The sequence below is a fragment of the Syngnathus leptorhynchus genome, chromosome 12 (genome assembly GCF_054491065.1).
Source record: "Syngnathus leptorhynchus isolate UIUO chromosome 12, UIUO_Slep, whole genome shotgun sequence".
Lineage (NCBI taxonomy): Eukaryota > Metazoa > Chordata > Actinopteri > Syngnathiformes > Syngnathidae > Syngnathus > Syngnathus leptorhynchus.
In genome coordinates this window covers 10,036,504-10,050,091 of record NC_141206.1, presented here as the reverse complement: position 1 = coordinate 10,050,091, position 13,588 = coordinate 10,036,504, and the positions used below count along the sequence as shown (strand labels likewise).

Sequence of the window (13,588 nt, the reverse complement as noted above, 5' to 3'; positions counted from 1 at the left end):
CAGGCCGCGCATGCGCACGGTGCCCCGCTGTGCGCCGCTCTCTCCACTGTTTGCATTGTGTCTAAGCTGAACGGAGAGCCGGACCGGCGAGCCCGTCCTTCGAATATTAAAATCCCCCCACCGCGGCAATGTCGGGCAGGTCGGTCCGAGCGGAGACCCGGAGCAGGGCCAAGGATGATATCAAGCGAGTTATGGCCGCGATCGAGAAAGTACGAAAATGGTAAGCGGCGGTGGTGGAGGGCAAGGCGGGCGGGGGAGACAAAAAGCCGTCTCTGGTTATCTAACGAGAGAAAGCCGTGTTGGGGGAGGCGAGGAAACCGAATGAAAAGAGACAATTGGGGGGCTTTTTTTACGGTCGAGCGACTTGGCGGCGCATGTGTGCACCGGCGGAGGGCAGCTGTAGCCCGGCCGCCGAGCAGCTTCTCCTCGCCGCGCGGTGGAAGCCAGGAGCCATTTCGAAAGCAAGTCACATGAAGCCGCCTGACGCCGAGCACACAGGGCTTTGAACGCCCCGGAGAGCCGCGGTACTCGACCCGGCGACGTTTGGGACGACGAAGCTCTCGACTCGCAGCACTTTTAAACAGTTTGAGGGTTTTTAAAGCAAGCGCTTTTTGGATCGAAGTGAGTAAGAGAACAAGGCGACTGTGGGGGTGGGGAGGGGAGCGGGAAGTAGGCTGCTGGGACGGACGAACGAACGGACGGACGGGCGGTGAATGGCTTGACAATTATTTCAATTATTTCTAATTTCTTACGATTACTATCACATTGAATTAGCATCTTACACTTGTGTGTGTCAAATCGTCACCACATCTGGTCACAATGTCATTTGTGGCTTGGGAGCAAATGATATACGTAATAATTGGAAAAAATCATGCAAATTAGCATTTACATGAGTAATAGAAGAACAAATGTTAAAAACGAGTTTTTGCTTCATTTCTCCTGACAGCCATTCAACTTTCAAACCTTTTTCCAGCCATGCTGTCAGGGCATATTTCTTCAACTATTGTTCCTCACTTTTTATGAAGATGTATTGCTAACCTGGAATTGTACAGGGAGAAGAAATGGGTGACTGTGGGAGACACGTCTCTTCGTATCTACAAATGGGTGCCCGTGACGGAGCCCAAGTCGGATGACGTGAGTAGGCTTGCAAAATTCCTGGAATTTGGAAAATGCAATGGTTGCTTCAAAATTGTTTTTTTCTTTTTAATGTCTTGAAGAAAAACAAGAACAAGAAGAAGGGCAAGGATGAGAAATACGGTTCCGAGTTGACCACTCCAGAGAACAGTTCCTCTCCCGGCATGATGGACATGCACGGTGAGCGCGCCCTAAATGCTTTCTTGTTCTGCATTTCACCTTTCAAAAAAGGTCAAATAGGAATTGTCGAATGTTTCAATGGTCTCTAGATGACAACAGCAACCAGAGCTCCATCGCCGACTCGTCGCCCGTCAAACAGGAAACAAGTTGTAGCACCAGCCCAGCACCCGAGTCCACCGGAGCGTCTCACCGTGAAAACAACGACGTCAAGACCGAGCAAAGTCCTGACGCTAAGAGGGGTGGGTGAGACGTCCCCAACAATAATATGCCTTGAAGCAGCAAGAACCAAATCAGTCCAGAATAGAGGACAGTCACAAAGTCAAGACCCTACTCTGCCGTTGTTCCCCAGCACCGAAGGGGGCTCACAAAATAGATTTTCCTTCAAGGGGCTCAAATTAGCATTCTTAGCTCATGTCTCCTGTTTCTGCCATCCTCTCAGGTAAGAGCGTGGCATCGGCGGAAGCGTTGGAGCGTAGCGTCAAGCGAGACGCCGATAAAGACTCCTCCGACAGCAAAGCCGCTCAGGTAACCGCGACGACAAATCATCTCGTAACTGCAATGGATGACAAAGCCGCCAATCCAAAGTGTTTTTGGTTTTGTCTCAGGATGTGGACCAGGAGGCTCCGCCCACCAAGAAGTGCAAAGTGGAGTCTCAGGACTTTGAGGAGAGTTAAAAGGTTCCTGGACGCCTCCCCTCCATTAACTCTATTAGGGCTAATGGACTCACACAGACACCCCCCCCCAACTCTGCCCTCAAACCCCTCCCGATAACCAAAGGGAGACTCAACCACCCCCTCCCCCGACTAATCCCCCTACTGTCCACCACGGATGTTAGAAATTTGATGCCGCGCTTCCAGTCCACCAACAAGGAGCATCCGCCGGGATCGAGGAGGATTCCGGGGGCTTGGGGGGTTCCTGTATGGTTCTGCTAGACTGATTTTAGGATTTCTTTTCCTCAGGAGGGTCAACGCACTGTTACGAAAAATGGATCACGGGAAAAAAAATCGTGCTGCTGTTAGTGGAAGTCTCTTCTCTCTCGCCATGGGGACGGTGTGACGCTTTTTTTTTTTTTTTTTTTTTTTAATCAAAGGCGGCTTGTGGTGCCATCTTTTTAGTTTTGCCTTAGAAATTCACCCTGGACGAGCACCGTACAAGTTCAGTTAGCTTAGCGAAGTCCGGAAGCAATAACCCGCTTTTTATCGTCGCGCCACCTCGTAAGATGAGACAAAGCCAATCTATGTCAGCATCTATTATTTTGCCTTAAACTCTATTTCATATGAAATGAGGATTACGTCGTTGCACACTACAGATTTAGTTGTTTTCGCATTAAATCCGGAAGCATGTTTTTGGGGCGTATGGGTTAATGCAGGAAAGCCAGAAAGATTTGTTCTGCTCTTCCATACTTGATGGCAACTTCCTGCCCTGTTTTATTACAAACTAACCCAGGTTGACCCAATAACCTCACACAGTAGGCGCCCAAAAAAATAGGACAAATTCAGGCCTGTTTGGCTTGATGCAAAATTTCCAGTCCTGTTTTTTTCCAGATGACCATCATCTCTACTTCTGAGAACTTTAGCTGTTTTTGACATTACTGTTTAGTTTTTTATCCAGGTGACCATCATCCTCACGCTCAATCTGTTTAGTGTATCTTAGTATGACGGAAACAATGCTAACGTTCCACTAACATTTGGTTGTTTTCTGGTGCTGTCTAATGGCTCGCTACTTGAACTTCCCGCCGGTAGCAGACTGGCTAGCCGGCTAGCTAGCGGGTGCACACGCATGGTCGGAGAGAAGAGACCCTGTTCAGAGGATGGATTAGCATATACCTCATTCCCAGTCCAGCCGTGCTGGAGTTTCCAATGCTATTCTCGATGACATTGACACAGTGTAATTAATTAGCATTAATTAATACGCGCGCTCACTTTTTCAACACGTTGTAGCTTTTCACCCATTTGAGCCCAAGAGTCGCTTCTAAGTGTGTTTCACAGTGTGAAATCTTTTCCCCATTTTTCTCCTTTTCTCTCACTCACACCCTCTGGACCATTTTTGTTTGTTTCACTTTAGAACTTGTACAGCTTTGGTTTGACTTATTTATTCCATCAGTAGTGGTCTGTTTTTATCGTCCAATGGTTTTTGTTTTCTTAATAAAACTCTTAAAATGGACTCTGTTGTCATTGCTTGCACCACGTGGATCTTTGAAAATTGAGCCCCCAAATTAGTAACGTAAAATTTGGTTAACATATTTATCATGAGTTGACCCACAAAAAAAAAGTCCTGAAGATGCCCCAAAAGAGTGGACTTGCTGCTTGTATTGGACTACAGTACAGTACAACATAGAAAAGGGGACATTGGACAAGTTGACAAGACATCCATAGCAATCCCAGTCACGTATAAAACATGAATCTATAACGTACAAAGAGAACAAGTGTTTTTTTTCTCCCGATACATTAAACTGGAGGGCATCTTATAAACAGGGCAGAAAAATAAACTTTTTTTTTTTTTAAACACTTAAGCTCCATGATGGCAGTGTGCGCACATTGGTCACATAAGCTTCAGATTTGTATTATATACAATTTTTCAACATGTGAGTCACATTGTGGATAATAGAAACACCCGGAGATTCAATATGATCCAAAAAAGTTGTGCTTCACGATGACATTGATATGTAAGCAAGTTGTTTGGCAAGTGAAGATAGCGCGTTTCCATTTTCGTGTTTTGTTAAGGTATGCTAATCAGCTGTACTTTATGATAATGCAAAATATTTTTTTTTCCTTTTTATCACAGACTTAGCTTAGCAAACAAGCCAGACTTTAAAGCGAAGAATTAAAACAAAAGAAAAAGATTCATGCAGTGATTATTAGAAACTGTTTTAAAAAAAAAAAAAGTGATTATGTTTGGAATTAATTCTTCTGATAAAAAAAAAAATTGTCAAGAAAGGTTGCAGACAGCGTTAAAGCCGTTAGGTGTGGTTAAAGTGATCAGTGCAAAGACGGCGAGTTCGTAGAACTGCTACAATAGAACGAAACCGTGCTAGCTAGCTTATGCCGCTGAGGAAAGCCACAAGGGGGGGGGAAAACTCATTTTGTTAGAAATAATGTTTAAGAACAATAAAAACTATTGTTAAATATTAAAAGTGTCAATGCAAAAAATGTGTTTAAAAGCCCAAATCGTTTAGCATAGCAATATTTCTTTTTAAATAGGGGCAAATTAATAAAAGCAGCAAAGACTAGTTGAGTAATAAAATCAGTCCAAATTATTGATGTTAATAACATGGATTCAGCTTCGTTCCAGCTAATAACATCTTTTGTTTCCTGGACGGACTAGCAAATGAAGCAATTGCATAAAAACATTTTTCCAAAGAAAACATTTTGTCCGATTGCTACCAAATATTGACCTCATATACGAGACGGATCAACGACACCATAATTATGAAATGGTTTTTTTTGTAAATGCATATGGGTGTCAAAAAATAAAAGGAAGCATGCCATTTTGGTTTGAAGCAGCCTTTTTAGGGCAATTTTAGCCCCGTTTCCTCCAAAGATATTCCACCTGATGTTTTGATGTGAGTACTGCCAAATTTGAACCTCATGTACGAGAGAGATTTGAGTTTTCGGGGTTCGTCTGATGATGTCAAACATGAGGTGACCTTATAGCTTAACAGGAATGTCAAATACTTACGTCCAGATTGCACGGTGGTAGAAGACTGGATCGGTAGCATCTGGGAAAGGTCTAGAAAGTGCGGTCGTCGTTGCAGGACTCGGTGGCGTGGCCGAAGACCTCGCAGACGTCGCAGTAGGGTCGCTCGTTGTCACGTTGGCCGCGGTAGCTGGAGTGCGGCACGGCGTCGGGACTCTGCGCCTGCGTTGGGCAGTCCTCCGTGTCGTGCCGGTCGAAGCAGTCGCAGATATCGCAGAAGGGACGCGGCGGAGCCTTGTTGTCATGCTTGGACTCCGCCGGCTCCACACTGACCAAATGAGGTCAACATTATTTTCAAAACTTTGAGGCATCCTGCCCGAAAAATATTTAGATTTAGTGCGGTGCGCGCTTACCCCTCCGTGCCGTCGTTGCCGATGAACTCGGCCAAAGCTAGCTTCTTAAGTTTGATCTTCAGTTCTTCGTTCTTGCGCTGCAGGTCGACGATGACGCTGTTCAGGAAGTTGATCTGACGGGTGAAACGTTTGGTCAAACGTTTTGTGGGGTGACAAAGTCAATGGCAGCGGGGATGGCCATCCACCTCACCTGACCCTCGGCAAACTCCTTCTCCTCCTTGAGCTGCTCCATAGCCTTGTCACCTGCAAGGGGCAGTAGCGAGTTAGTGAATAAGATTAAACCAGCGATACAAGAGTGACCAATGTAGACGGGCAGCTGAAGGTTTTGTCTGGCGTTTCTTCACCTGGAAGCGCCTTCTCCTGCTTATCAACCTCCGAGGCCGACCGTCCCATGAGCCTTTGCTCCAAGCCGCGGACGCGCTCTCGAAGCTGAGCTTTGTCATGCTCCAGCGTGGCCACAGCCGATCGAAGCGTCTCAGCCACAGCGTTCTGGCCCCGTAACGTTGCCACCTGACGGCGCAAAAAAAGCGGAGGGATGTCATAATGATGAGGATGATGTCATGGTCCTATTTCTGGGCAAGCACCTCATTCCTCAGAGTCTCCAGCTCGCGCTCTTTGTCGTTGGCGATGAAGTCCGAAGAATCCTGGACACCAGAGTCCTCAGTGGACATCTCTCTGTATAAAAAAAAAAAACCAAGTGTAGTATTTATATTTATGTATATTTTGATTCTTATTAGTGTCTCAATTCAGATTCAAAAGCCCCAAGTCATGTTTATATCGGATGAAAACAATTCTATTGTATTTTTAATTGATATTTTGATATATGTTTGTCTAAAAAATGAGAAGAAGCAAATTGGAACAAACGTCTGAGCTACGGAGACAACAGCTGTTCTATCACCAACCACAAAGCCACACTAAAACACACACATCACCACAAAGCCACACACACACATTAACGCGCACTCAGTGATGTCATTGGCGGAGCCAGGCGGCGCAAGGAGGACAGCAATTACATAACACCAGCAGAGTGATGGGAGGAAGCAGGAAGTGTTTGATTGCTTTTATGTGATGATAACTCAACCAATTACATCCATCCACAGCTGTGACATCACGGCGGGGGGTGCACGATCTAAAAAACACGTGCGCACGTACACATACACAGACATTCTAAAAATAAAAATCAGGCAGAAGAAGAACACAAAAACATGACTCATCTGCTACTTTTAATAATTACTGCATTCTTTGCACACTTCGCCTCTAATTTGGAGGGAGGGGTATACTCCCCCCCCCCCCCACACACACTTGGCAGGTGGATTTGGAACACATCTCCCACAATGACGACAATCTACCAAAACCTGTCAAATAGTACTTACACGTCCTTGTGGATGAGGTGCTGCTGCTCCCGAGCAAGACTTAACTCCTCCTGGTATTTGCAATTCTGCTGCTTCAGCGTGTCCAGCTGAACACAAAAATACAAGCGGAGGTCGGGAAACAGAATAGGTCATGAATAAACCATACATGATAAGCAGCGGGAGGTCCCGGGACAAAACGGAAACAACATTGAGGCGTACTAATCAATGCATATGAGTGACTGCAAACCTGCGTCTAAAAATAAACTTTCAAACACATGCAGCAGGAGTCAATAATTGATTCGCCACTTTCACATTCGTGTGCTGCGTCGTGTTTAATTACACGCTCTTCACTTAGTAGCATGAAATTTGGGAGGCATGTGTTGTCAAGGGTATTTGAGTTATTTGAATCAAAACATGCATGTTGAGCTGCTGACTGACTTGCGGGGGTCCTTAGAGGCGAGTTTATTAAAGAGGCAAGAAGTCGTACCTGGTAGCAAGGCGAGTACACGCCTCCGGAGTAAGCGTGATGGAGCGCCGCGACATCCATACCTGTGTTGTAGCCCACCCCCCCACGCTAAACACAGAGCGCCGCTATGCTGGCATCAATAAAGCGCCGCTAGTACTGTACGACCGACTGCGAGGGAAACAGAACAGCCTCTCTCCATCTCTCTCTCTCTCTCTCTGGTTCAATTATGTAAGCAGGACGAAGACTCCGCCTCCATCCTGCTGCTGCTCAGCCTTTTAGTTTCCACGCCGGCGACGACAAGCATCACGGCAGGCTGGAAGCATCAGCTGATGTTCACACACGTCATAAACACTAGATGTCACTTGTGCAAAAAAAAAAAATGCATTATGACTTTGGCTTTGGCAGTGCAGAAGTTATGGTTGGTCTCTCAACTTGACACCGCCACAAATGAAAATAATGATGGCCGCCCCAAATACTTATTTTTGTACTATATTTCCTTTGTCATGTCACTAATTCCATTTAATTGAGGTTTACAACTGCAATAATTGAACCAGGGAAAGGATTATTTCTCTTTTTAGGAATCGGAGTGTCACACGAAGTGTGCCACGTGAGGATTACATCAGCACACGCCGCGGCGAACAGATTTGAGAGCGCCCTCGGCTGCTTTTAAAATGTGCGTAATGACTTCCTGTAGGCACCGTTTCCACCAAGTTCTAACCTGCGTCTCCAGCGCCTTCTTCTCATTGGTCAGCTTCTCCAAGGACAGCAATGTCCCCTCCGACGTCTCGATAGCCTGTGTCCAAAAGACAGCAAACATGTGACTCGCACACTGATGTAACTTATGACGAGTGCACTGGGCGCCCTGAGAACATGAAATAATGCGTTTTATGCTCTGCGTCCGCTGGAGCGTGCACCGGAACGCAGCGTACGCGAGTCCCTGGGGGTGAAGGTGCTCCATTTAAAGAAAGCCTACCCAAGCATCAGGCCATGGATCCTGTTTGGCACCCGGCCGTATATTTTAGGACTACAACTATTATTTTAATGATTGAATAATCTGTCGATTACCTTTTTGTTTAATCAATTTTTTTACATTTGTTTTACATCTCTTTATTAAAAAAGAAAAAAGGAAATTATTTCAAATTGACAGTGCACAAAATACACTAACTATGATTTCAATTACTGGTTTGTATTAAATTCGCACACAGCGGAATCCAATGTAAAGGTTAACCTGAGACAGCCGAGCTTTGAGTTCCTGTTCTCGACATTGATTCCCCTCTTTCAGCTCCTGGAAGTTCTTCTTGCACTGCTCCGCTTCTAACAAACCGCAAAAGCCGCCTTGTTAGAAGGACACGGAGGGGAAAAGGTAAGAGCTGGTGTGTTGTTTACCTTGCGTGGCCTTTGTTATCTTGGCGCTCTCCTGCTCAGCCCGCTCTAGCTGCTGTCTCTGCGGAACAGAAGATGACTGTGAAGAGACATTTTTGTCCTTTGATTGAACAGGCGGAAAAGAGCTTTGTGAAACAAATGCTTCCGAATGATGCCACAAGGTGGGGTGAGGTAAGACTAACATCATATTGCAATCCCCTGACACCACACAATAAAAAAAATAAAAAAATCCTAGTAGACAGGCGGCTAACTGTAACTGGGATGACTTTGAAGTAAGTTTAGCATTTTTCTTTCTTACCAAGGTGCCCAGTTGCTGTTGCAACGAGTCTTTATCATACTGCAGTGACCGAAGATCCTTCTCTTTGCTTTCCAGGTCCACGCTCAGCTCACTGATCTGCGAGAGTCAACATAAATGCAACGTGTTCACCCATGTTGGATAAATGACAAAGCTTAGGTACTGATGAGTCAGAACCGACCTTCTTCTCCTGGGACTGGGCTTGGGCCTTGAGGCTGGCCAGTTGCTGCTGGGAGAGCGACGCCGCGTCCTCCTTTTGTAGCGACGCTCGAAGACGCAGCTGCAGGTCCGACACCTCTCGCTCCAGCTCCATGATGCGCGAACGTTCCGACACCGTGGCCACCTGTACGGCAAAGAGGAGAACAAGTTCTCGTTCACGCCGATGGGCCGGATGTGAGCGACCTGCTAACATTAGCAGTGGCTAACACTTGGAGCCCCGCGGTGGCTGTCTTTCAATCAGCACAAAACGCAACGCTAGCTTGTTCTTATATGACATCGTATTATTTTTGTTGTCTTCAAGAGGATGTTGAAGTTGTTAGTATTTAAGTTTTAACAGAAGCAGGACAGCGTGTGATTCACCGAGCGGGCTCTGTGTAAATGACAAAGGCGGATAAGGGAGCTTCTGTTCGGGTTCTGACGAGGAGGAAAGCAAAATCAGACAAGCCTATTTAGCATCAGTGTCATAGCAGCGTTATTATCCCTGTAAAGGCTTTTTTAATAACTTCAGTATGAGCCAGCCATTTTGAAGTTTTACCCTGGTGTCCTCTAAATCCCGCTGGAGTTTGTCGGCTTTGGTCTTTTCAAAGAGCAGGCTCTGCTCAAGCTCCTTAATGCAGGCGTGCTCCAGGCGGATCTGCGTCTGTTAGTGCAAGAGAGAGAGAGAAGCCAGAAAGGGGCAAACGTGCATGCTTTAGGTCACGCCGACACACGAGAGCGGCGCCGAGAGGAAGCAATCTGTCTGTCATACAATAAAACATTGCGACAGGGTGACGTCAACAAGGCGTGTGCCAGCGGCTAATTTAGCACTGCCGACAGAAGACAAAAAGGGAGGACCGTCTGGTTAGGTGACAGGTAGAGTTGACTCGTAGATGAGCTGACACGAAGGTAAAAGGTCAAATGAAGACCAAACAGTGCGTCTGCCTTTTGTCTCCCCTCGTCAGCGCTAAATTAGCTTTGAAAAGACGGAAAGGTGGCAAGGGGGAGGACGTGCGGCACTCTCCATGCTTGTGAGTCAAGCGGCAATAGACAACATAAGCAAAATACTGCGAAGAAATTTATTTAGAGGAGACACCGCGATGCAAGTGCAGCTGAAATTGAGAACAAAATACAATGAGCTCCTTTTTCTTTAAGAACAATGTGTTTTGTTGATTTTATTTTTATATTCACCATTAATTAGCCAATAATTCAATAAAATAAACTTATGTCCCAATTTGACACGTTGTACAAGTTTGTGTGTGGAAGAAGATACCCATTAGACAAACAGCCCTTCAGTCATCTCGAGGTGGATTCATGTTTTATGAGGCATAACTTTTTAAACTGGGCTTCATGAAAAACAGATGAATTACGTAAGCGGAGTGTTACCTCCAGGTCGCCTTTGGTGATGCAGGCCTCCTCCACGCGAAACTGCAAGTCTTCTACTTTCCTGTCAACCAAGTCAGAATAGTCAAGAAGACTTTCACGGGTATAAAAGTTTGAAGCGGCGTCACTGGAGAGTGCCGACCTTCTCTCCTCCTCCAGCTGGTTGAGCAGCTCCACTTTGTCCCGGTCGGCTGCTTCCACCAACGACCTCAGCTGGTCCAGCTTGGCCTCTGTCTCCACGGCGTACTGACACACACGCGCACATTCAGCACGGCGGTTCATTTTTGTTTTGCTATTTTTGTTACGCACATACCTGATCACGGCCCTTCCTCAGCAAGGCAAGCTCCTGCACTACTTCCCCCGCGTGGCTGGTGGCCTTGGCCACCTCGCAGCGCTCCAGGTCGCGCTCAGCCAGCAGCTGCTCGATGTGCTGCTGCTTCTCCTTGAGCGCCTCCTGCAGCGCCGTGGTTCCCGAGATTTTACGAGCGTACCTGGCCGACGTCTCCGTCAACTTAGCGAGGGAGAGAAAATGTACGTTCACTGAAAATTCACGTTGACACCTCACGGAAGTGTCGCCGCCTCACCAGTCCCGCTCGGCTGGGTTTGCCGCTGACGGAAGAGGTGGTGGAGCTGATGGAGCTGATGGACGAAGCGCTCGGGCTCCTCTTGAGGAGGGACCTCCGGTGGGAGCTCCTGGCTTTGGTCGGCGTGGTGCAAGGGAAGCCGATCCGGGTCACCTTGTGGACGGGGGCGAAGAGGCCGTACCGGGGCATGCACTGAAAGTATCTGAGTGGGTTGGAGGGAAGGACACGTAACTCGGGATCTTTGCAAAGACGAATCTACGGACTTTTTGCGGCATTATTGCAGAGTCAATTCAAGTGTGCACGTCCAGTACAGTGCAGACGAGCAGACGTACCTGGTGCCGGCTACCGCGCCATCGTTCTTGCCCAAAGGCTCATCCAGCTCCACGCCGCACCAATCCCCTTTGGCGAAATCCGTTTCCCCCAGGAAACGCACCACTCCTGCCTTGGTCCCGCCAACCTGAGCGCAACAGGCAAAATGTAAAGTAACAGAAAATGCTGAGGATGTGTCAAGTTTATGGAATGAATGCTCAAAATGGCTTTCAAAGGAGTGTAGATGGAAGAATTTGAGATTTTTACTGGGAATGTCTATTTTACCAGGACACGATCTCCTTTCCTGAGCTCTCGCTTGTTCTTTTTCACGGAGTCCGTGTCAGAGAGGTTGGACGCTGACTCCGTTGATTGGAATGTTCGGGTGAGCGTGCCAGTTATCTTTCCGCAGGGAGGAATGGTCCCCGTTGATGGCGTCCCACCTGACGCAGTCTCGCTTCCCACTTGCGTGGGCTTAGCCTGTGCCCCGTTGGCTTCCTTCTCCGGCAACGGCGTTCTGGACAGCTTAGAGGGCCGCGTGAAAATCCCCCTGCCGTCTTCGCACTGAAAGTAGCGCACGCCCGCCACCGAGCCGTCATTTTTGCCAATGGGCTCGTCCAGCACGATGCCCGCCCACTGGCCCGGGGCGAACTGCGTGCCGCCCACGAACTGGACGTGGCCGGGCTTGTTGCCATTGACCCAGACCCGTTCCCCAGTCTGGAAGTCAGTGACGCCATCTTGGGCAGGGGGGGTGACGCCACTGCTAGGGGGCTTCTCAGAAGCTGGGAGTGCCTTTGGAGTTCCTGCAATGGCAGTTTTCAAGATTTTCAACTGTTGTCACACTAGCACCCACAAATTCCTCTTCTTCTGTTCCCACAGAACTGAGAAAATACGACTGAGCATTGTTATCTGCTCTAATAAATAGAGCATTAACACATACAAAGAATACATTGAGTTTACCTGAGGAAAGGGTGGTCTTCATGGTCACGACAGGCGGACGACCTATTTTACTGGGGGGCTTGAGACCACTCACTTTGCCCGCTGCACTCATGGCTCCTGTTTTGTCCATATTATGGAATGCGGTCCTTCCCCACCATGTGATTGGCGGGCCCTGAAACGTGCATAATGTTTCATTACATTGTTTTTTTATGCATGAAATACACAGTAGGATCATCAAAACATCATGAGGCCTTTATAAAGTGAACCCCCATCACTTTTTGAGCATACATTGTTCTATCAACACATCAGTCAATGATCAAATGTATTGTGGGAAATGTGAATGAAAAATTCACAATTCTACCCATTTCTAATCTGGTGAACGTCACATCCATACCTTTCTTTCCATTTTTTTTTTCAACAAACAGGAGTTAGTCACGTTCAAGTAAGCCAGTACGTGAATATTGAACCACGAAGATACACAACACCGCAGGAAACGCCAACCCCATCGACAAATCTCTGCTCGTTGACCCCGCCCAGCCGGCGCGCTCGAACCAAAATAACGAGCGGCAGCCCTGCCCTGTCAAATGGCCCTGATGTCAGCCTCCAACTACTTTTACGAGTCCAAATGTTTCCTTACGTCAGCCATACTTAAAACATAATAAAGGCATGTGTTGGTGTCTGGAGTCGTGTTGGACTGACTTTCCAGAGTTAACCGCCAAACAGGCTTCTAGGCTTCCACGTAAAACGGTGTCATTTCACATTTAAAATGGCGTCTAAATGAGGCGACGTTTTTAATTCATTTTATGCTAGTTTTAGCTTTTTTTTTATGTCAGTGTAATTCCTGGGCTAGCTAGCAACAGATTAGCAATATTAAGGCGTAAACCAACATGGGCACGACTTGAACATAAATGACAGCGTGTCGCCGCTTAGAAAGTGACAGCGACGTTAAAGGTGGACGCGTGAGTGGGGAAAGTGCCGCCGTGGACACTTACTTGCTGCCAGCTGGGGTAGATGCTGCCGAAAACCGTTACATGACATGTTTATTCAGGCAGGCAGCCTTTTTCCTCTCCTCTTCTTCCTCCTCCTCTTCTTCCTCTTCGGGTCCCGCCTAGCGTGACGTCACGGGTTTACTCCACGCCGCCTTCAGTGACCTCGCTAGAAGCTCGGTCATCTGGCAACTACAAACTCGGAGGCCAAATACTAGTGACATTCTAAAATAGTTGATAGAAATGTACTAGTAGTTAATCAGTTTAAACCTATCGAGAGTGAGTGTTATTAATTGTAACGACCAGGAGGCACAAAAGGAAAATAGTAAATGTAAT

At 47.1% G+C, this 13,588-nt stretch overlaps 2 protein-coding genes across 5 annotated transcripts; one reads left to right on the top strand and one right to left on the bottom strand.

Moving 5' to 3' along the window:
* The first annotated feature begins 11 nt into the window (after positions 1-11).
* On the top strand, positions 12-3,477 carry bcl7a (BAF chromatin remodeling complex subunit BCL7A). The gene is made up of 6 exons (XM_085925709.1): positions 12-220; positions 1,053-1,134; positions 1,218-1,314; positions 1,404-1,553; positions 1,754-1,839; positions 1,920-3,477. The coding sequence occupies exons 1-6, from the start codon at positions 129-131 to the stop codon at positions 1,986-1,988; spliced, it is 576 nt and encodes a 191-aa protein (XP_085781835.1). The 5' UTR covers positions 12-128; the 3' UTR covers positions 1,989-3,477.
* clip1b (CAP-GLY domain containing linker protein 1b) lies at positions 2,097-13,417 on the bottom strand. Of its 4 annotated transcripts, none has more exons than XM_085925706.1 (20): positions 13,259-13,417; positions 12,288-12,438; positions 11,616-12,130; positions 11,354-11,478; positions 11,022-11,223; positions 10,751-10,948; positions 10,580-10,683; positions 10,441-10,501; positions 9,614-9,718; positions 9,041-9,202; positions 8,863-8,958; positions 8,568-8,643; positions 8,410-8,495; positions 7,900-7,974; positions 6,737-6,822; positions 5,948-6,038; positions 5,708-5,873; positions 5,554-5,606; positions 5,364-5,476; positions 2,097-5,278 (listed from the first exon to the last, which is right to left on the bottom strand). In XM_085925706.1, the coding sequence occupies exons 2-20, from the start codon at positions 12,394-12,396 to the stop codon at positions 5,044-5,046; spliced, it is 2,658 nt and encodes an 885-aa protein (XP_085781832.1). In that variant the 5' UTR covers positions 12,397-12,438; positions 13,259-13,417; the 3' UTR covers positions 2,097-5,043. The 4 variants fall into 4 exon arrangements, with proteins under 4 accessions (XP_085781832.1, XP_085781830.1, XP_085781831.1 ...); XM_085925704.1 differs by lacking the exon at positions 13,259-13,417 and adding an exon at positions 12,661-12,966; XM_085925705.1 differs by lacking the exon at positions 13,259-13,417 and adding an exon at positions 12,661-12,965 and having other exon boundaries at positions 8,568-8,625.
* Positions 13,418-13,588: the final 171 nt, after the last annotated feature.